The sequence below is a fragment of the Gambusia affinis genome, linkage group LG15, assembly GCF_019740435.1.
Source record: "Gambusia affinis linkage group LG15, SWU_Gaff_1.0, whole genome shotgun sequence".
NCBI classification, from domain to species: domain Eukaryota; kingdom Metazoa; phylum Chordata; class Actinopteri; order Cyprinodontiformes; family Poeciliidae; genus Gambusia; species Gambusia affinis.
Window position 1 is genome coordinate 16360024 of NC_057882.1, and position 21640 is coordinate 16381663.

Consider the following 21640-nt stretch of genomic DNA (forward strand, 5'->3'; position numbering starts at 1 on the left):
GCAACATTGTGCAGCGTGCCAGGAGTAACTAGAAAAGCAAGTCACATTATTACTACAAGCAAAAATATATATTCTATTTCAGCTGAAATAGGAAAAACTGTCAATTCTCTGCTTTAAATAAAATAATTTGGATCATATTAAACATATTAGTTTCTTCTTTTCAATACCCTGCTTTTCTTAGGTTTTGACATTACAAGAATTCCATAGCAACCTCTGGCTGCTTGCAGTGAAATCATTCAGCACTGCAGAACATTTGTGGTAAAAAGCAAAGAAAAACAAATAAATCCTCAGACTTTATTTTTACCTACAAGACTATGTCCTGAGGTAACATTTTTGCTACAAAGAGTTTTGCAAGTCACTTGTGTATTTTGTCTGAAACATGGGACCTTTAACCCCACCCAGTCATTTCCTGTAAGCTGCCTGCTGTTTATTATCCCATAAAAGCAATAATTCCCAATTAACTCCTCGGTCAGTCGGTCACTCTGAATGGAAAAGTAATGCTGACTACATTTAGAGGTTCGACTTAAAAAATTCACAACATATTGTTGTTGTTTTTTTTGTTTTGTTTTTTTAAATAAGACTTTAACTGGTTATTTTTTTTTTTTTTTTTTTTAAAAAAAGGCTAACAGTGCAGAACAAGTTACACCTTTAATGTTATCAGCACAGTGCGACTGCCAAATAAAAATCTGTTTTCGGGAATTATTCAGAAATCCCTACCCTCTCCTGGATTTAAGCAAACAATCAAATGCCTGGAATTTTTCAGCCAATACTTTTCTGTGAAAAAGAGATTCCAAGAAGGATGAAGTCCAAAAAAAAATGGATCCAATATATATATATTTTTTTTTTAAGTTTCTCTGTTTAATTTCATTTAAAAGAATAATATACAAAAAATATATTAATATGGCTGCATCAGAAAATGTCTCTCACCAGGATGGAATATAAAAATTCAAATTGAGCTAATTGTTGTCTATGAGCCACACTGTTTGTAGACACCAACCTAACATGTCAAAAAAAAAACTTTAAGTGAAAGGAAATAAGGAAAAAATAAACAGGAAGTGATAAAAACCAGCTGCAGGCTGTGTCACTCATTTATACTCTACCTTTTGCTCATCTTTGTATTTTTTTATTATTCTTGAGACTATTAAGTTCTAAAATGACAATAATCATCAAATTCAGTTACTTCCTTTTAGATTTAAACTCAAGAAAGAAAGTGACATGTTTTCCTTTCTCTTTCTCTCTGAGAGAACATTTCCTCCGACTGAGGACGGAAGCACCAGAACAAGGCCACGCATGTGCATCCAGATCAGTCCGATACGCTTCCAATGCTGCTGCTTGCTCTTTAGTCAACAAGGAGAAATGAGCCATCAGAGCAGAACTGAACATTTTTGGACCAAACTGTCTCAAAATGAGTTACTAGAAAATAAATAAGTATGTCAAATTGTCTCAAAAGTTGCTGAAAGCAGAAACAACATAATAATTTAGCCTTTTTGAGATGCAACGTGTCCACAAACTAAGATTTTTACATTCATAAAGCTGAGAATATAAATCTCAATGTTGAGTTCTAGTTAACAAATGTCAAAATACGCAACACTGTCTTTTTATAAAAACACTTATAAATGCCAAATCTCCATTATCTACCATTAAAATGTAGGAGGGAAATGTGAGGGGTTTTTTAGCATCACACTCACGTTGCTCACGTCACAACTGAAGAAAGAAAATATTTGTTTGTGTTTAGAATTAATTTCATACTTTTCACTTTTAGTATTTGGTATCACTTCTGCTTTGTTTTAGCAAAACTAGAAACTATAGTCGTACAGTTGCTGAAAATACAGTTAGAAACTCAAATAATGCATAATGCCTTTGGTAATGAGATTCCACGTTTCACTCTGGAAAAATATGTTTTTGTTGCTCTGATTTAATTTTATTGGGTTTTATTCATCGGCCCCTGGTCTCTTGAGGCTGTGCAGGCTTCTTTTTGTTATGAAGGTTCAGCTGTGAGGGCACACCTTCCTGATTGGCTGCCTGGAGGCTGCAGGAGACCAGATTAAGCTTATATTATAAACTTAATCTGCTTATAATATATCTTAAATTATAAGCTATAAACTATAGTCTTATAGCTTACAAAAACAGAAAGGAAACGGTTAAAATTGGGCCAAAGCTGTCAAAGCTTTGTGTTAAACCATAAAGGCGTTAAAACCTTTGAAATAAACTCTAAAAGATGCCAATCTAGTAAAGGAGGAGAGGAAGTGGCTTTACTGAATAGTTTTACCTGTTGGTGGCGCGATCCGGTGAAGGTGTACTGGACACCAGAGTGTGGTGGGTATCGGCTCTGCTCGCTGCTGAACGACCCCTGGCTGGGGGGGTAGCCGGAGCTGCTGGACATCCTGGTTTGGTGCTGGCGGGCTGCTGCTGCCTCACAAAACGGAAAGTTTGGCTACACCATGTTTGGAGACACGAACCACCTGCACACAGGAATGTGGCAAGAAAACATGGTGCATTTTAGACTTTGGAGCAGGTAAGTAAAATACCTGAACTGATCTGAAAGAGAGCAAGACGCTCAGCAGATAGCAGGAAGGTTTGACAGAGTAGAAAACGGTTGCTTTGTTTTATTCTTGGCTTGTATACTCCTCCCAAGAAGCTGCGATTGCAAACGCAGTCATTTATCGCAAATTTTGCATCTGATCGATCACATTTGCTGTATTTAGTGACTCTAAGCAGGAACATTTGCCTTTCGAGATGTGCTGTATGATTTTTGTTTGGGACGTTCCCTGCTCTTCTCCTATTTGTGCTCCCTAAATGCAGGGCTCATTTACAAAATTACAAAATTCTGATAATTACCGAGTCAGTAAGTGATATATTTCATTAAACTGCGATGAGGGGTAGGATTAAATAAGTGTCTCCTTATCCCTACTTCTTTTCAAACAAAAAAGTAGCAGTAAGTCAGTTCTTTTAGTTCTTGGTTATATATGCTTATGTTTTCACTTGTCCTATTTTTCTTTATTTTTAAAATCTTGTTTGAAATAAATAAAAAAAATATACGTAGTCTTATAGCTTACAAAAACGAAAAGGAAATGGTTGAAATTGGGCCAAAGTTGCCAAAGCTTTGTGTTAAACCAGAAAACAGTCACAAAATGTTGATCTTTACACATCTAGTTAAAAGTTCAGGAGTTATGAATGAACCATTACAAAAAACAGAGAAACTACACCTTTAACACAGTTTTTACAAGGTACACATATTTGATAGTACTGTTGTCAAACAGGTCATAAAATCCTTAAAGCGCTGACCCGCTAATACAGGATAGCCTCTTCTTTGCAGCATTTACAGTAAGGTTAGAGACTATTTTAAAATATTACAAACAAACCAAAAAAATCGACTTTATAAGTAAAAAACAACATAATAATTTAGCCTTTTTGAGATGCAACGTGTCCACAAATTAGATTTTTACATTCAAAAAGCTGAAAATATGAATCTCAATGTTTAGCGCTAGTTAACAAATGTCAAAATACGTCACACTGTCCTTTAGTAAATACACTCATAAATGCCAAATCTCCATTATCTACCTTTGAAATGTAGCAAGGAAATTGTGAATTCATCTTCAGTGAGGAATACAGACATTTTTATAAGCGTATTTGTGAGCCTGTGCCTTTATTATTAAATTGAATATAATTTCAGATTTTTGTATAACTTTTCTTCAGGTTAACTTAGAAAGTGAGCTATTATTATGACAGGTTAATTTTCTAAACTACAGAAAAGCTATTGTTAGCTCAAAAGAGAAAAATCGGACTGAGGTTGATATGCGATAGTAATCCTGCAGTTATGTTAGATTTACCAATGTTTTATTTTATCCAATTACTCGATTAATCTTAAGAATAATCGGTAGATTACACAATTACTAAAATATTCGTTTACAACAGTCCTACTGTGGAGTCAGGGACAGTGCAGGCACAGCAATCGTCTGAGGCACAGAAGAACAAAGAAACTCTTCAGCTAACTGTCTTTACCCTGATCATCCCACGTTCTTAAGGAACAGCTTTAAAAATGTCAGTGCAGATGTGTTTTTAATCAGTTGAAGCATTTTAAGAGATCATTCAGCTCGTAAAATTGACAATGTAATCTGTATCGAAAACCTTAAAAGGAGCGCAAATGTGACAGCGCTAAAAAAAAAAAAAAAAAACTTTCCAAGTTTCGTGCCATTGACATGAAGGAGTTGAACTTTACAACATAAAAAAATAAAATGCAGGTACAAGTAACAATTAATTCTGTCATTGATTAACTGGATAAAAACACTTGGTACATTCAGAAGATTTATCACGTAAGGAATTTTATATGGTATTAGAAATACATAGGATGCAAATTAACAATTTAATTCCTTTTTTAAATATGAAAATAAACATTTTATTACCCAAAATGGAAGAACAGCATTGCTTTAATGCAGCCGTGATCTTTAGTAGCAAAAGATAGTACTACTTCTAAAAGCCCTTTTTGCTTGACCTATCAAGACTGTGTGGGGTTAATTTATACTATATATTATATTTGGACTACAGATTAATACCAAAATGTGCCTAGCAGAATTTTTTTTAACATAAACTGTACCTGGTGAAGCTAAAACTTTGCCACTTGAGTAGTTTGAGGTAGAACATATTTACTAGCAAAGGTTGTTTTTTTTTTTATCTTAAATGCAGAATGTACATATGCTTTAGACATTTCTGGCTTATTTAATGCTCCAAGTATATTGTTTTGTTCTCCAAATGTCCTTTTATGAGTCTGTCTACTCCATTAAGCGATTAATCGATTACTAAATTAGTTGACGATTATTTCAATAATCCGTTAATGCCGATTAATCGTTTCAGCCCTAAAATAAAATGCTGTTTTATCTGACCCAAAGTCTGTTATCAGTTTACAATTACATAAAAAATGAAGAATAAGTGTGATAAACACTCTAATATCCTGAGATGATTTGGTCAAACTATTAACATGGACTATAAAGGCTGAGCCTTTAGCAAAAGGCATGTTTGTGATTGACACAACATCCCCCAGAATGATTTCCATAGGTAATTTATGACATATGCTCTTTCTGGACCCAAAGAAACATGTATGAATGTTCTACAAGTTAGAATGGATCAGTTACTAATGTCAAAGAACACCAAGGACTTCAAACTTTTCAAAACCGCTAGCATATCTTCTCTCTCTCTCTGTCTCTCTCTCTCTTCCCAATTCCCATTTCAATATTTCAAATATAGGCGACTAAAGGCGCAAACGCCTGTCATGATTTTTGTCACACTAAAAATAGTATACCTTTTCCCAAGACGTATAAAGCATAGAGTAACTCCCCTGCATATTGCTGCTCACTGTCAAGATGTTAAAAGTAAGGTCCTGGCATACAAAACAACAAGAACATACAAATCACAAGCTGTATTATCCTTGAAATGCTGTGATTTTACTAGATTTTTATGTTTGAATTTGACCTGTCAGAAAGAAAATAAAACTCTGGAGATTTAACCACGACGCTCACAAGGTTTTGTTTGGCTGAGCCTGCCTCTAAGCTTCTGATGAAAACGGCTCCTCTGGAACAGCAGCTTGATGAGGCTGGGATGACACTGGGTTTTTGTTGCTAGGGTGAGAGTTTAAGAACCGGAAACAGGAAGAACTGTGATTTAATAAGTTTAGTTACCAGTTTGAAGGAAAAAGCTCCAACTAACCAACCAGTTAGTAGCCACTTGCTAGACTTGTGATTCCATATGTAGAGCTAAACAAAAAGACATAGTACTCTGTGAAAAAGACATCTAAATGTAAGTATTTTTGTTTCTATCCTTTATTCCTCTTTATTAATTCCAAAGCGAAATTCAACATGGTAACAAAAACCAGCCAAATTTCTGCAGAGTTGTTGAAGATGGTGATAGATGTGGGCAGGAAACATCTCCTGACAGAACACTCTGTTGGTGTATTTCCATCTTGTTAAGAGAGTGTTCAGGGTTGGCCATTATGTTTTCCATTTTATGACGCATCCTTCTTTGTACAGTCATCTCTAGAGTAGAACTCAGAACTGAACCAGCCTTCTTAATCAGCTGGTTGAGGGTTTTTTTTAAGTCACTGGCTCTGCTGCTGCTACCCCAACAGATGATGGCAGAAGAGATTAGCACAGATAACTACTAACATGTTATATCACTATAATAAGTATAATATAGTGATATAACATGTTATATCACTATAACATGTTAGTAAGGAGAGGAGTAGTCGCTGTTGTTTTTGTAAATACATGCAATTAGGTCATGTTATATATTATTGCAGGGTTTCCCACATTGTATTATAAACCTGATGGACCACCAGGCTTTACTTGTGCACCATCAGGCTTAGTATCATTTATTTAATGATTGCCTCTTTTTGTAGACTTTATAGAAGGTGTTTAGGTATTAATTTTCCAGTCTTCCAATAACACATAAGTATCAAGTGATATTTTCCAATTTCCTGTTAACTTTAAACATTTTTAAACACAAAAACATGGCGGCCGACTGGATGATTCCTCTAGCAGCCCGTAGAACCGGGCTTAGCAAGTTTTCTGGGGGAAACTGTGTTACTGCTTTAAATTTTTTGTGCAAAAACTGACAGTGTGTTTTTATTTTGCTGTTTATGATGCTTATGGTGATAATTTAATCTCAGATAATGCCTCACAGACAGTTTATTAAAAACAACTGTCACTGTGAGTCAGATTCAGGGATTAATTTTTATGTTACAACGTTCTACAGAAAAGCAACTACAAACAATCTGAGCAGAAGAAAATCACAAAAGGAGTAGGCATGAACTGATTATCTGTGTTATTGTATAAGAAAGGTATGAAAGCAGCTCTATGGAGCATTAAGTAGCACCGCATTGTTTCTCATCCACCTGTTGCAGCACACTGCAGGTCAACTGCCTATTATTACACTTTTCAATCTCTAACAAAGACAGTTAGTTAATATTGTGATACCTCAAATAAAATTTAAAAAAATGTAAATTTTAATTAAGGTTTTCATGCAATTTAAATTTTACACTGGTCAATCTCTACTGTAATAGTCAGATATCTACATTCAACCGAAATACAGACTGAAGACTGAACATCAATTTAGAAAGAAAGAAAAAAGATTTATGCACTTTAGAAATGTTTGCAAGCCCAACATTTAATCCCTGTTTATCTCTATTAAAAGCACATCCCCTTAGTAAGAAATTCTTCAGCTTAGCAGGACATAGAAATATATATTTTCCCCTACATTTTTTAAGTTACATGGCAATCACGTCTTCTAAAACATGCTATTCATTTCTAACTTCTTGTTTTGTTTTGTTTTATGGACTTTTTTAGCTGGATTTCTACAGATACTTAATTTTTTCTCTACCTTCGCTTTTGAAATACAACATGGGACGAAATAAAAATGAGTTGCAGGCATTCACCCTCCACCCCATCAGTTTAATTGCAGCTCCAGAAGGGATTTGAGGCATATTGGGGTTGTAAACATAAATCTATCTCAGTGAAGCCTTAAGGTCGAATTAAAAGGGTGCAATATCACAATGGCTCCGTCAGACTGTTTCCATGCAAAGTGAGCAGGTCTTGTGTAACAAAAAAAATAAATAAATAAGGTTAATGCTGCTACTGTCTTGTGTTTCTGCTGTCACTTAAAACGACATTATAACACAGTTAACTGCAACTAGATTAATACCACATCATGATAACGGGGGGAGGGGACTGCTTTCACACAACAGGGAGCGTCTACAAAAAACGAACAAAATAATAAATGTCAACTCATATTAGGGCGCTTTAAACGTACTTTAACACCATATTAGGACGATCAGGATGTTGTTGTGGCTAGCTGGCTAGCCCAGCCTGTATTTCACCTTAAACCACGTCGCCATCTTGCAAGGCAGATTTTCAGCGTACAGCGAGTCGCTTAAATAGTGTATTAAGTACAGTCGCTGACTGGCTGCATGTAGGCCATATGTACTCACCCCATGTTTGAAGTTTGTAGAAACGGGAAAGAAATGTAGCCCGTGCAGAAATCTGTTTGAATTGTTGATTGTAAATCCGCGGGTTGTGGGCTGTGAACGACTAAGCAGACTAAAAGGCTGCGCCGCATTTGTCGGTCGACGTCCTAACAGTGACGAACAATTGATTTTGCTAGATTTTAATTTAGAATACTTAATAAATGTCTACATACATACGAAACGGTTGTTTCAATTAAGAGTAACATAAAATGTTGCGCCTCTTTTCAGTTTTTGCTCATATTTTGAAACTACAAACCAATTTTTTTTACATATCTGTAAGGACAGTACAGTGTTACACCTAAAATCGTCCCCTCAAACAAGGTAATGCCTAAGAGCTTTTAAAATGGTACTTTAAAAATAAACACCCACAGATATCAACAGCTAGACTCTTATTTTACTGACGTACATCTGATGTTTTTAAAAATCATAATTATGTTACAATTTTATTCTTAAGGTTGTTCAGGCTTTTGTTAAGTAAAATGAAAAAGTAATTCTAATTGTAATTTAAAACATAGCGACAAGTGTGTTATATGGTTACTTTTGCTGACAGGCGAGTTTTTTAAACAACCGTAAAATGTATGCACTTTTTATTCTTTATTTACACTCGGAACCATTGATGGTTTGGTATTGTATCCTTACACGGACTATTTACGGGGACGGTCAAAATAATGTATGTTTACCTAGTCCTCTTCGCCGTTTTATCCTATTTAGTATGTATAAAATACATTTGCAGTCGACAATGGCACGCTTTGAGGAGCTCGCTGAGACGTACCTTGAACGTTTCTTCAGAGAGAAAAACAGTTGGCGCTGACGTCAGAGCTCTGGTTGTTACTGCGCATCCGGATGATGAATGCATGTTCTTTACCCCAACGATTATACGACTAGTTGAATTAAATGCCAGCGTACACCTGCTGTGCTTGTCTGAAGGTATGAGAAGACAACACACCGACTGGCATTGATAATAACAGCAAGGCAGTTTAAAGTTAAGGGGACATTGACCACGTATTTCATCTAGAATGTTTGGTTTCAGTTTTATCCACCCGTTCGGGTTTAGATTCTGAAGTAAATCTCCTTAGCCACAAGATCAACACAGCATCACCTTTAAGCTTGAAGCTATAGAAAAAGTAATCTTCAGGTAGAAAATATATTAACCTCATCTTCAAGGTGAGCTAATAATTTAGTAGGATGTAAAAGCCATAGAAAACTGATATCCGCTTATATTCTGTAACATAATTTGATAGGTAAGAGGACGGTTTGTTGAATGATGGAAAGCTAATCAGCCCTATATTTTAAACAAATCTAATTAAATTGACAATACTATCATTCAGTTTTTATATATATATATATATATATATATATATATATATATATATATATATATATATATATATATATATATATATATGTTTCATAAACTTCATAGGGGTAAGTCATACTTTTTTATTTTTGATAAACCTGTAGACTCAACTTTTTCTGCAATTTTTGTACAGGGAACTACTATCATCAGGGATCTCAGCGCAGAGAAGAACTTCTCAGAAGCTGTGCTGTGTTGGGGATACCAGCCTCCAGAGTCACCATCATAAACCACGAGTAAGCATAACTTTGCAACAACATGCAACTCATAAATAACTGCTTCACACTAGCAAATCAATATTAGATGTTGTCTCTTTTGCACCATGAACCCGATTAACTTACTTGAACACTGTTATTTGATGGGGGGAAGCTTATTAAGGATTTTTTTTTTTTACAAAATTACTAATGGCAAACTTATGTTCTTTGTTTTTAGTTTGATCAGTGTCAAACTAAAAACACTTGAATAAAAAATCAAGTTTCCTTATTTTTTAAGTTTCCTAGTCAAGTTTCAAGTCAGAAAACCTAAATAGGAAGTCAAGTTTCCTGACTTCCTATACCTGACAAATAGGAAGTCAGGAATTTAGTTATTCCTATCTTTCTATTAGCTTGGGCTATTTGTACTAATTGACACTTTTTTTATAGCTTTAAACTGCTACAACAGTGACAAGCCAGACTTAATAATGATCAATGTTTTTTTTTAGCAAAAGACAAAGTAACCAGGACAATGAGGGAGGTAAAATCATTTTAAAAATAAAACAAATGTCCAAATATCATTCCAGGAAAACTGCAGCAAAACCTTTAGATTAGGATTATAGTTTTTACTTTAGAGGTGTTTTGAACAGCTCTATCATGAATGTCAATAAAACTGCATGTTGTTGTAATACTTATTCAAACAAGTGTGTAACAAGAAAGTATCAACAATAATAGAATACAAGATTTTTTTAAAGGAGTCAGCTCCACTCTCGAGAAAAAAATAGGCCAGAATTCTCACAGACTCTGGAAAAGTCAGCAGAAAAGCGTAATCTTGATTTCATCATTTTCCAGGGATGGATAAAAATGAAATTTATCTTTAAAAAAAATGTTTAAAAAAATCTGAATTTCTAAACATGATTTTTATTCCTTTGCATGTGTATTTCAATGACACAATACAAAAATTAATTTATTTTTATTTTGATTAAAATAAAAACATGTGTCTATCTTCATCAATATAGACTGCTGAAGGGCCAAATTTGCTTTATCTAGACTTCTAAAATCACTCAGAGTGTCGCAAGTCACCCTGGGCTATTCTTCAGACACCCTCTGGTACAGATTATTGTAAAAGCCATTTCAAGTAAATGTTTTAATAATAATAATAATAATAATAATAATAATAATAATAATAATAATAATAATAATAATAATAATAATAATAATAATACATTTTATTTGACAACACCTTTCAAAACAACCAAGGACACTTTACAACATTAAAAACACAAGTTAAACAGCAAAGAAATGGCTACTAAAAATGTACAAAAAATTCCAGAATGTTATTGAAACTAATAAAAATATAGAAATAGGGGAATCTGCTTACATAAGGTAAATGTTCTGATTTAATGTTATTTTTATATTCCAACCCACTATTGTGGTCTCCATAAGGTGGTGGGGCTTTTGGGGGGATTTCTTACCGGGAGGAAGATTGCTTGGCAGAATTAGAATGCTTTGGGATCCCTAAGAACAAGCTGACGAGAGGCATGCCTGGGTGTCAGTGCTAGATTTTCTAGAGACCCAACCTGATTGAAGATATGTGTAAATGGATGGATGTTCTTTATTTAGCTCATTGCTTAGCTTCTTAGCATGTCTGCCTCTTGGAAAGCGTCAGATTCTTTCCTTTAAGCCAGCGTCTGACAAAACACAAAGCGCTGACCACAAATCCACAAATCACATCCTGGCATTCTGCCCACAAGTGACGTCATTCATTCTGAGCTGATGTATTATGTAAGGAGGTTGATAAGTCTGCTCTATGGGACACAAAATTCACCCAAAAAAAATCTCCCCCCAAAAATCCCAACACCCACTCTACTTCCTGTCTGTAACGAAATATATTTTTATTTGTACATTTTTGCAAAATATTGTAAAGGAAGTTTAAAAAGTCAGCTTAAAGAGTAACATTTTTTTTAATCTTAAGTTTGAAGTAATAATTCTCTAGTGAAAGAGATTTTTTCTCTCTCTCTCTGTTTAATGTGGATAAAATCTTCAGCCTGACTTGCAAATGTTTGGAGTTTCTCAGAAGCGCTGAGCTGGCTCCATGTGAGTCCCGGCATGTTGGCTCACCAGGAGAGCTGGATGAACTCTGACACTCACCTGGAACTCCCAGTAATGAGCTGGTAGCATGCCCAGACTGTCTGCCCAAAGAACAACTGTGTGTGTTTGTGTGCTTCTTTCAGCACTCTTGCTCAGACTTGACCATTTTACCATCTTTTTGCTCACAGAATACAGCTGAACTTTGTTCTCCGAACTGTCTGCTCTTCTGCTGAACTGGAGGGTGGTCCGTTTCCCCCTTTTCTTGTATTCGCTTGTTTGCCTGAAACACACACCTAATCAGCACTTTGAGAAGCTCGCTCACTCTCCACCAACTGGTCCCCCTTCCTCCTCCCTGTGTCCACGTCTGCTGAGGCCAACCGCCACGGACTGTGGGATACATTGTGGCGACACACTAAGCACTGCTAATGTAGGTCATTGCAAACTGTTTTTCTCTGCTTGTGTCTGCACACGGCCAGCCACACTTTGGCTTTGCTCCCGACCTCGCTCGCCGGTTCAAGTATGCTCTTGTTTTTTCTTTGCTGTTCATTGTGTTCTGTCCAAAGACGGAGAAAGGACAGGGTAACCTTTAGTCCAACATTGATCATTAGAGTTGAGCTAGTCGGTTTGGGGCTATAGCTTTAACTGTAATGATGTCATATATTTAGGCTGGTTCTTTATCCACGTGAAGGACAATTTCAAATCTTTCTGTATCTGTTCAACAACAAGACAGGTCAAGTTTATTTGTATGTTTTTTTCCTACCTTCATCCCTCTCTGGCTAGTTTTTGTTGCGTCTGCAACAGAAAAGCATCCCCACAGCATGATTATGCCGCCACCTGTTTCAAAGTGGGGATGACGTGATCAAGCTGAAGCACAGATTTACTTCTTGCTCTCCACAAAGTTTTGTTTGTATGTCAAGAAGTTGCTGTGGTGGCTTCATCTCATCGACTGTGCGCTATGGTTTAAAAATAAAATCTACAAGTTTTGAAAATACCAAATTCAGTTTCTGATTTTGATAGATTTTTTTTCCTCACTATTTTTCCTTAAACACTTACAAATAACAGAAAATATCTTAATAGACTATCTGGCTTTTATTTCCATCATTTCTTCTGCAAGTTGACCTGAATCCGAAGTAAAAATAAATAGAAGCTGTAAAACACGTTTGTCAAAGAAGATAGTAAAAAAAAGAAGCCTGTCATGAACTGCCAGGTTTAAATATACACTGATCAGTGTTAAAAATAACTGAAGTTGATTTATATTCACCTGGTAGTGGGTGACAACTAAAAACAAAGGCGCTTGTCTGTATCCCTCCCTCTTTTTAGTACCGCCCTGAGCAACTGCCCTTATGAGCTGGGAAGGACTCTCCAGTCCAGTACTCAATTGTTTCGAATCTCACATAAAGTATAGGGATTTCTTTTTGTCAAACGGTAACTTCTCATTGGAGAGGACAGAAGTAATGTGGGGTCTTCTGGTTCTGGTCTGCTCTGCATCCCCAGAACCAGAACCAGAATCAAACATGGAGATGCGGCATTCAGCTTCTATGCACCACAAATCTGCAAAACTGTAAAACAGATGAAATCTAAGTTCCTTTAAATCAAGGCTATAAAAACCCACCTGTTTAGCATTGCTTATGAACCATAAGCAATGGCCCATTGACCAACATGCCATTTATGTATTGATGATTTTGATGATCTTAATGGTTAGAATGTAATATTTGACACTGGTTTCATAATTCTCAACTGTTTTTTTATGACTTTTTTATTATTGCGTTTTTATGATGTAAATTACGTTGAACTGCCTTGTTGCTGGATTGTGCTGTTGAAATAAGATTGATTGGTTAGTTAGTTTGATTGATTGATTGATTCGTTGGTTGATTGATAAATAACAGCCATTAAGCATCACATCTATGCTTCTTCATGCATGAATAGTGATATGTATAAACTTCCTGTCAAAACTACGGCACTAATCCCAAAACCTGCAGGCCACGAGTGCCATGTAAATAATGAAACAACATGTGTCAGTCGCCTCAGCTACCGCAGCCTCCTTGTTACAGTGGCTTATTGTGGGTGTTCTGTCAGCGTGAAGTGGCATCTCGGCTGTTCCCAGCAGGACATATTATCTGACCGTGTGGACAGAAGTCTGGCAGTTTCACAGGCCTGTAGACTAAACAAGCTCTCTCTAACACACAAACACACACGCACACACACGCATAGAATCCTTTTACTGGGCCAAAGTTCAACAACTGCGTACAGATGCCTGCAAACAATTAGGCATCCGCATGCAAAGCTACAAAGAGGATCTGGCGAGGTTACTTTGGGACAGTTTGTCCTGTTGCAATGGTGAAGCTGCCAGCCTGCATCCAGCAGGAGAAAGATCAGGTGGATCTTGTTCTTATCTGCATGTCTGTCTGTCTGTCTGTCTATTCTTTTCCTTTCTATCAAGTCACAAATGCAAACTTAGGTGCATTTTGTTGAGATTTTATATAAAGAACCAAGAAAAAAATGAAAAAAAAAAAATATGGATGCGGTTTACGTGATGTAACAAGATGTGAGTGGTGTGAAAACATTTGCCAAGGAGTTTTGTTTGAATAGGGTGCTCCTATTTATTTCCTTTCATTTAGTTTCAGGTTGGACAAAAGCAGACCCAGGCCCAGGCTTCATTAGTAGGTCACTGGTATCAAATTGTCAGGGCATTGCATTCAGTCCATGATGGACAGTTTTAACCTATCTCTGAACCCTCATTCCTCCTCGCTGTGGCATTCATAGCCCCCTTCCCCCTAACGCCTGACCCCCCACGGCCCCGGCAGCCAATAGAAATGTGTTCTAATCCATCACTTCCCTCTGCGACCTCCACTGTCCTGGCTCTTTGTTAGCAACAAAAGACAAGGAGACAACTGCTGACACGAGGCCACCCCTGCAGCTCACAAGCAAGCAAGGCTGCAGCTCACACCAGATATTATATATTTAATTGTTTTTATTCTTTAAAAACTTCTCCAAGTGAATAAGGATATTCAAGTGTAGCCTAAATGTTTTCATTCTTGTTATGTGTCACATAACAAGCCTTACATGGAAAATCTTGGCAATGAATGCAATAACATCAGCACTAAAACCTTCTCCTTATCTTTTAAAGTTTACAGCTACACTCTTCCTTGCAGATGTCAGCAACCTTTTGTGGTTTTTATCAGCTGAAAGCAGAGAAGTGAAAACAGCATTCACTCCATTTTTGATTCAAGCCTTTGGGTTTTTGCTGTGAACCGTGTCAGCCAAATTCATCGCTAAGCAGATTTGAAGCCCCTTTGCTCTTATTTGTGTGTGTGCGTGGGTGTGTGTGTTTTTCCCTCTTGAGTTTAGGATGTTGGGAAACACAGGAGATCAATACTCAGTGTTGTATCTCAGCAGCAAAAACGGGGGATTGGTGAATGTTTAGTAGGTCAGCAGGGTGGGTTGGCCAACCTTGATGTTTGATTTGTGCTTTGTGTCGCCTCCAGGCTGCAGTTTCAGATGAAGGAGAAGCTACAGGGCTATCGACCCTTAACCTTTGAACTCTTCAGAACTCAGCTATTTTTCCACCTAACAAAAGCTCACTTTCTAAAGCACTGTTAAAGAAAAAAGATGGAGCTTTGGACAGAAATAACTTCTTGTATTTTTGAAGTTGCAAAAATAAAAGATTTCACACTTGAATTGGACTTCTGTTCTGAGATGCATTTCAGACTGCAGCCTGGTTTTTACAGTGAAAGAATGCGCTTTATTATTAGCCAGTGACATTGGTGGATTATTGGATGTTTATGACGCATAACAATCTGTTAATGATAGCTATAGCTTCACAATAATCGCCACATAAATGTCTCTCCAACTGAATGTTGTATTAAATGATTTTGGATTTAATACAACAGAATACAGAAAAACTCACCAGACATTCACTCGTTCTTAAGCTATATGCTAACAGAAGGGCACTTCCGGCTAAAAATATCAAAACAGTCATTTTCTTACTAAACTTTTCCTAGTTCATTATGTTGTAATAGTACCTATTATTCTAACAACTTTATTATTTAGAATTGAGATAAAAGGTTTTAAATGTGGATTTAGAAAATACATATTTAGTGCAACAAAGGAGTGGATAACAGGTGTTAACTTAGTCATTCTAATGACACGCGAGCAGATTTTTTTTAATACAGAAATTCTACATTAATAAGTTTCAATTTCTATTATTTTTCCTAGAGCATAAATGTGGATTTATATTTCTAAAGGGATAAACATATTACATTTGAACAACTTCAAAATAATATAAAAAAGCTGATTTTTTTGATGCATTGATAACTGCAAGCCAATTTTTACATTTTACCACAAATCCTCCACGGGACTAAGGTCTGGACTTTGAGTAGGCCATTCTAACACATATAAATACTTTCATTGGAGCTCTGGCTGAATGTTTAGTCTCATTGTTCTGCTGAAAAGTGAAGCACCACTCCAGTCTTTTCCAGCATTTTTCACAGTTCCAAATGATGCATTCAGTGTAGGCTTTAACACAATATCGTTCTTCTTTAAGCAATTTCATAAAAGCCAGATTTGACTTTTTTTTTTTTTTTTCTTTTTGCAAAACAGGAAGGCGGTGATGTGTTTGATCTTGTTGATAATCAAAGTCTCCTTCTCCTTTTTTCTTTTTTTGGCCTGCTACAGAAAACTTCCAGATGATCCCAAAGCCGAATGGAGCGTCTCATTAGTCTCCTCTGCAGTACTGAGGCACGTTACAGATCGCTGCATCAACATGGTAGGTTCACCTCTGAGTAAAGCTCTTTTAATTTCCCCTTTATTATTTAAAGTTTCTCAACCTGTTGTTTTATATTATACATATGTCTTGGCGCCCCTTGTTGCCCAGTTCATTATTCCTGTTTGACTGCGGCGTGTGTAATAATCCGTCTTACCCCCGTCCACTTTTCATTTTTAGCCCTGGAAAAGCAGAGGAAATGGCCTCTGCTGCAGCAGAAAGTCAAAATCTGTTTACACAGATTCTTATCGGCCGCCAGCACAGTTCCGTGCTATTAGCTAAAGGGAATGCAGTAAATTTAGAATTATATTCTGTTTTTTCCACACATCTGGTTTATATCAACAAGAGCTTAAATCGGAATTACCCCCAACCAAAGACAACATGGGAGCAGGAGAACAAGTTCTTTTTGAAAGATTGTGGAAGTGCAATCAGGCTCCCTTGACTAAAGTAGACAAACAAACACACCATCTCCTCCTATTTTGTCCAGCCCAGCTGTTGAAAAATGCAGCCCAAAAGTGGGCAGAAGACTCATGTTAGTCACACAGAAAGAAACATCTGTTCTGAAAATCCAAAAGTGGTAATATTGCGTCTTCGGCCCAATGCATTGTTGTTCTCTTGTTATGCAGTCAAAATTTATGTCTTGCTCATTATTTATGACAGTCAAGAAAAGCCCAAAATTTGGACTTGCCACAATAACCATCTCTGAAGAACCCTGAACACACCAACATAATGGTGGCAGCATCATGCAGTCGCTAGGCTTTCTTCAACTGGGTCGAGAAAGTTGGTCAGAATTAATGGGGATGTGGGGTGCTGTGGTGGCGCAGCGGTTGAGCACAACCCACAAAAGGAGGCCTGCCGTCGCAGGTTCAATTCTCAGTCTGGTGACCTTTGTCGCATGTCTTCCCTCTCTCTTTTTACCTACTTTCCTGCCTTAGCACTTTGAAGTAAAGGACACTAGAGCCACAAAACCTTAAAAAATTTATGGGAATATGCACTGTAAAAAAAAAATGTCTCTAAGTGATGATAAAATACCGGCAGCTGTGGTTGCCAGAATTTCACTGTATTTACCACAACTGTTGGTATTTTGTTGTTAATTACAGATTTTTTTTACAGTGAGCTAAATACTTTACATAGATCTATGTAAATCTATGTACGAGTTTGTAGTATTCATTTTTTGTCATAGAATGATTATATTAAATTTCTACACAGGATGTTTTTTAGATCTTTATTTTATTCATCTTTAAATTGAAGATAATGTGATTTTTTTTTTTTACATAATTTTTCGCAAATATCAACACCCCACAGAAGAAAATATATTCATCCTATTTGTACAGGGTTTCATGTTTTTCTTTATTTTAGCACCTAAAAGTAGAAATAAAACAGTAGTTGTTTAAAGGTGACAACAAAATTCCTATTATAGGTATTTATCTTTTTTTTCCTGAAAGGTCACATAACATTTGTGGCTCTAAAGAAGTTATTTCACTGAGTTAAGTGCAAAAGCATCTCTGGATTTTTAAATCATGTTTTCAAATTTATCTTATCGAACAAATAATGGAGGACATAGTAAAACTAACAATCCCGACAATACGGAGAGTTTTGGGGGATTTTAACCATCATTAATAGGAATTTGTCATGATATCAGTAAAAACAAATCTTATCACAATCAATAATAAACGATACAATAAATGCCTAACCCTATTAGAATAGTCTAATGTCCAGACCGAGATCCAAAGAGGCCCTGTCTCCAATTTGACTAAGTTTGGGGCCGATTAAGAGGAGAAATGGTCAAAAACTCCAAAAGACTTGCAGGTGTAACAAAATAATATAACAAAACAGAAGACAGTTCTTCTAACATATTGCATTGTTCATATATGTTTGTTTAATAAAAACAATTTAAAGCTATCTGAAAACCATTTGAATATTTCTTCTTCTGTCTGACATGATGTCTTTCTCTTGACATGGAGATTCATGAGCGTAGGAGAGTTTAGACTTTGCAGAGAAAGTCATGGTAGTGAGATGGTCACGCCGCTCACATCTTCAGTCATGCGCCTTCTGTTCTCCCTTTGACCTGATTTATTTTTTTTGGTCTTGTTTCCTCCCGTGGTGTTCAAGTATGCACAGAAAAACACTCTGAAATATCTGGCTGTCAGCTGCCATACAGCTCCATGGTCAGGCACCAGCATGCTTCCACTAAACCCAACATCTTTTCTTTTTATTGCTCTGGTTTCTTTAACTGTAGTCTTAGGCAACAACAATTTTCTTTATTTTTTTACCCAAACTTTGATCATTTTGGTTGCTCCAGGTGCTGACCTTTGACGGAAGAGGCGTGAGCGGTCATGCCAATCACGTAGCCATCTATAAAGCTGTCAGGTAAGGACTGGCCACGAAGGACTTAGCCAGCAGAATGACTCTGGCAACAGCCAACGCTAAAACCCTGAAAGCAGTCCGCTCCGCAGTCATAAAAGTCTTTCCAGGAAAATGCAGAAAATTTGGACTCACAACAACAACAGCCATCCCTCTAAATGCTTCCCCACAAAGACACACACACGCACACACACATGCATAGAGATCATGTTTTTCAGGATTGGTCTGTTACATAGCTGATAGGTCATCCAAACAGAGTCCTCTGAGGCACTGGGCTTGGCTCCTAGCGAGCGGCCGTAAATCCTGTCCCCCGAAGTGGTGAAGAGGAAGGGAGAGGAGGGCGGCTTCGGTTTGGAGAGGCTGCCTCCAGCCAGACTGCTGGTTTAAAGAAATGTGTTTGTGAGGAGTACATCACAATCCCTAGAAGGCAACTTTCTCTTTCTAGCAACCGGCTGCACCTTCATGGTTACTGTTCTCTGTTAGCCTACTTTGTTGTTTTAAAAAGTGAGCCCTATCAAACGCCATCTCATGATTACCATGAGGGTAGAGCTCAGAGGGAGTGTGTGTTAGTTTTACGCCACTCAGGATCTTAGTGTTTTGCTCATTTGTAAACAGATTACGGAGAATAAAAGTGTAAAAAAGTCAGCACAGTTGGAGGTTTTCATGAATACCATCAACATAAATGGAACTTATGCAAGTTCTTGTGATATGAACACTAAACCTTCTTGTTTTCCCTTCTAGACATCTTGCTTCTACTGGTGAATTGCCTAAAGGTAAGGTGTTACATAAAGACAACTTGTAGAAGATTGACATGTTTACTCAAGGCTCTGGGAAGTCCAGCAGAGACTGGCTGATCTTTGCCTTTTTAATGATTGTTTAGCGCCCTCTTCTGTTCAAACACGTTCAACAATCTCCAGTTTATTTGCAGCCAGTTTGGCCTCAGTAGTTGTGTGCTTTCAGATTCTTCCTCTTCACGTCATTTCAAGAGTCTCTGTAGAAGCATCGTTGCCTTTTAGTTTTACTTTTGTTTTTCTTGAAACATTTCCAAAGAGCCACCGGTTGGAAATTTTCCTAGAAGACTGAAATGAAAGAAAAGCAAATTTGTCTACTTAGTACACAAAAGCATTAAATATAAATGAGATGATTGAAGAGTAAAGAAATAAAGAATCCTGCAAAAGTATTTATGTCCCTTTAACTTTTCTACATTTTGTCACATGACAACTACAAAATACTTGCTTGTTTTTATTTATAAGAAGTAAGTAGGGGTGCCCTACTTACTAGGGCAATTTCGGTCCCAATATTCTTAGTTTTTGGAGATCTGTGATTGGCTGATAATGACTTGTGAAACTAATCTTATCTACCGCCACAAAAGTCTGAAAATCAGCCACTGTGCCCTTTTGCTCTGCTGTGAGACAGGGCTGACTGATGGCTCACCAGGTCACTTCTGCAGATCCACTGCTAACAGTAGTCTCTTCACTGTTACAAACTTAGCAACTTTTCAGACAAAAAAAAAACCCAATCTGCTCCAGTCAAAATCAGAATCGGTAAGTCCCCGACTTAGTAACTTTATGACTGACTCAGAGCAGGACATACCAACTAGCTACCAAGCTACCATAGAGAAAAATCTGTCTATTCCAGGAAGAGACTGGCAATAAAATTCTCCACATTCTGTTAGAGCACAATCAGGTGAGCCCAGTATCTTTACTCTCTTCCTGTCAGCCATTCCTTTGGATTTAGCCACTCTATAATAATTAAAATGACCAAAGGTATATATCTCTCTGTGCTTACTTATTTTTATTTAAGAAAAAGAGTGAAAACTGTTGTTTAAACACCACTATGTGCTGGTTATCACATAAAGATAAAAATAAAACATTCCCTGAATGTTTGTGGTCATTACGTGGTAAATGGTTCAAAGGACGAAGGACGAAAATAAAACTCTACAAAGCACCATCTGCTTCACCCTGACGACCCGTCCTGCTGTTGGCTCAGAGTGAAGTAGCTGACGATTAAACCTGGTGATAACCCTCGCCATCAGGCTGTAAGGGGATCTCAGCTAATCTTGCTGCATGTGAGGGGAACCGTCTGCGCCACATTAGCAGTCCGAGATCTTCGTATTATTTGAGCGCTGTACAGGCACACTTCTCATCTTACGAACTTGGTAATGTTAAAAGCCCTGAGCTTTTAACATTACCAGCTGTCTGAGTCTCCCTTGTGTTTGCTCACAGGGTGTGTGTTGCTCGCCTTGGAAACCGTAGGTCTTCTAAGGAAGTACACGTCCTTCCTGGACCTTCCCTTCAGCTGGTTTCTACCGTCACACCTCCACTGTGTTGTTGGTCCAAAAGGCTACAAGCAAGCCAAAGTAAGCCTTAGGGCGGACAGGTTTGCCCACAAGACACGTCATATTGTATTTTTAGACTCACACACCCTTTTAGTGCATTGTGATATGTATATGCACTAGGAAAGCATATTTAACAGCATGAAATAAGCTGCCAGAGGCATAAATGACACAATATTAGGCACAATCAGTCATTTTCTAATGTTCTCATCATGTCTCGAGTTAAATCTCAACATATCCCTCACAGGCTGCCATGCTGTGTCATCGCTCTCAGCTTCTGTGGTTTCGGTATCTCTACATCACCTTCTCGAGGTACATGTTCACAAACACATTCCAGATCGTTCCACAAGGACCGAAGAATCTGAAGATCTACTGAATGTTCCAGCTTGTGACGGCGTGCCTATTGTTAACCTTTCAGCTTCCATCTTTTCATGTGCAGTTGTTACAAACAAAGCAGATGACAGTTTTAATGAATCATGTTGTGTGTTTAAAAGACTCAAAGAATGTTGTCAGGACACTGTATGAAAACACT

General features: G+C 37.1%; 2 protein-coding genes across 9 annotated transcripts in view; one reads left to right on the plus strand and one right to left on the minus strand.

The window, feature by feature from the left end:
• Positions 1-8867, minus strand: part of ncor1 (nuclear receptor corepressor 1) — a 75021-nt gene extending 66154 nt beyond the window's left edge. For 3 of the 8 annotated variants that reach the window (XM_044141353.1, XM_044141351.1, XM_044141349.1), the window contains exons 1-2: positions 7976-8265; positions 2270-2462 (exon numbers count right to left, since the gene is read on the minus strand). In XM_044141353.1, coding sequence (XP_043997288.1) covers positions 2270-2383 — 114 coding nt within the window. In that variant the 5' untranslated portion in view covers positions 2384-2462; positions 7976-8265. Of the gene's footprint in view, positions 1-2269; positions 2463-7975; positions 8266-8783 lie in introns of those variants that run through there. The other 5 variants (XM_044141352.1, XM_044141350.1, XM_044141346.1 and 2 more) reach the window with 3 other exon arrangements.
• On the plus strand, positions 8664-21497 carry pigl (phosphatidylinositol glycan anchor biosynthesis, class L). The gene is made up of 7 exons (XM_044141360.1): positions 8664-8938; positions 9502-9601; positions 16322-16412; positions 18712-18779; positions 19515-19546; positions 20999-21132; positions 21356-21497. Exons 1-7 carry the CDS (start codon positions 8680-8682, stop codon positions 21482-21484), a joined length of 813 nt encoding a protein of 270 aa, XP_043997295.1. The 5' UTR covers positions 8664-8679; the 3' UTR covers positions 21485-21497.
• The last annotated feature ends 143 nt before the right edge of the window (positions 21498-21640 follow it).